At 65.2% G+C, this 953-nt stretch overlaps 1 protein-coding gene across 1 annotated transcript in view; it reads left to right on the top strand.

Annotated features, from left to right (window-relative positions):
- ZNF628 (zinc finger protein 628) overlaps positions 1-295 on the top strand; it is a 12955-nt gene extending 12660 nt beyond the window's left edge. Inside the window, 1 exon segment of the mRNA XM_010848675.1 lies at positions 1-295. This exon segment is cut by the window's left edge and continues 33 nt beyond it. Coding sequence (XP_010846977.1) covers positions 1-175 — 175 coding nt within the window. The 3' untranslated portion in view covers positions 176-295.
- The last annotated feature ends 658 nt before the right edge of the window (positions 296-953 follow it).

Below are 953 nucleotides of genomic sequence, written 5' to 3'. Positions count from 1 at the left end.
GCCCCCACCGCCTGGCCCAGCCTCTGCTCCTGCGGGCGGCCCCGCGGCCCCGGGCCCCCAGATGGTACAAGTGGTCCCCGCAGGAGCCGCACCTGGGGGCGTGGCCCCACAGGGCCTGCCCTCCATCCAGATTGTCCAGACTCTGCCCGCGGTCCAGCTGGTGCACACGTTTTGAGTCGGACCACCGGTATCTCTTCCTGCCCCACGAAGAGGCCCCGACCCCATCTCCGCCTGGGCTGGGCTGGGCTGGGCGGAGGGAGCTGCAGGCTGGGCTTGCTAATAAAGACCAGAATCCCCTCTCTTGTGTTTTTTCTAATTGGTGGGGTGGGAGGTCAATGTCATGACCATAGCCACCACTTGGAAACTGGGGGGTCTCCTGCTTCCTGGTTCGCAGGTGGCTTTGCGTCTTGGGGCCAGCCGCTGCTCCTATGTGGGGGCCCTGTTTATCCATTTTTTAAGAAAAGGGACGCAACGGTCACGGTGTAGGGAGGCACTGGAATCTGGAACACCGGTTCTGCCACTTGTTCTCTGTAAGTCACCGCGCTCTTCCTCGAGCAGAAAAATAAGTGGATGGCGGGGATGCTTATCCCGACGATCACTGAGAGCCCTGGTGGGCAGTTGGGGAACCTGTGGGTCTGAGATGCTGTCGCGGCCCCGCCTGCGGAAGCCGGGGAGCCATTGGGAATCAAGCCGCCTTCGCGGCCTCACCCCTGCGCTCAGGTCGCTTAGCAACCAGGGGCCATCGGGAAGCCGGCCGGGGAAGCCGGCCGGGGCGCGCGCTGGGTAAGCCCCGCTGCCCGCCTCCACCCGGTCTACAGTTCCAGGCCCTTCCGTCAGGCCCCCTCCCCTGCCAGCGTCCCGCACTCCCGCTCTCTGCGCCGCTCCTCCAGGCTCTAACCTATCCGGCCAGACGCTTGGCAACGGTTACTAAGCCCGAGAGCAGGCGCTGCCCC

Source organism: Bison bison, unplaced genomic scaffold (assembly GCF_000754665.1).
Source record: "Bison bison bison isolate TAMUID 2011002044 unplaced genomic scaffold, Bison_UMD1.0 scf7180017850463, whole genome shotgun sequence".
Taxonomy (NCBI): domain Eukaryota; kingdom Metazoa; phylum Chordata; class Mammalia; order Artiodactyla; family Bovidae; genus Bison; species Bison bison.
The sequence above is the reverse complement of the archived record's forward strand: the minus strand, read 5'-3'. Positions and strand labels throughout refer to the sequence as shown.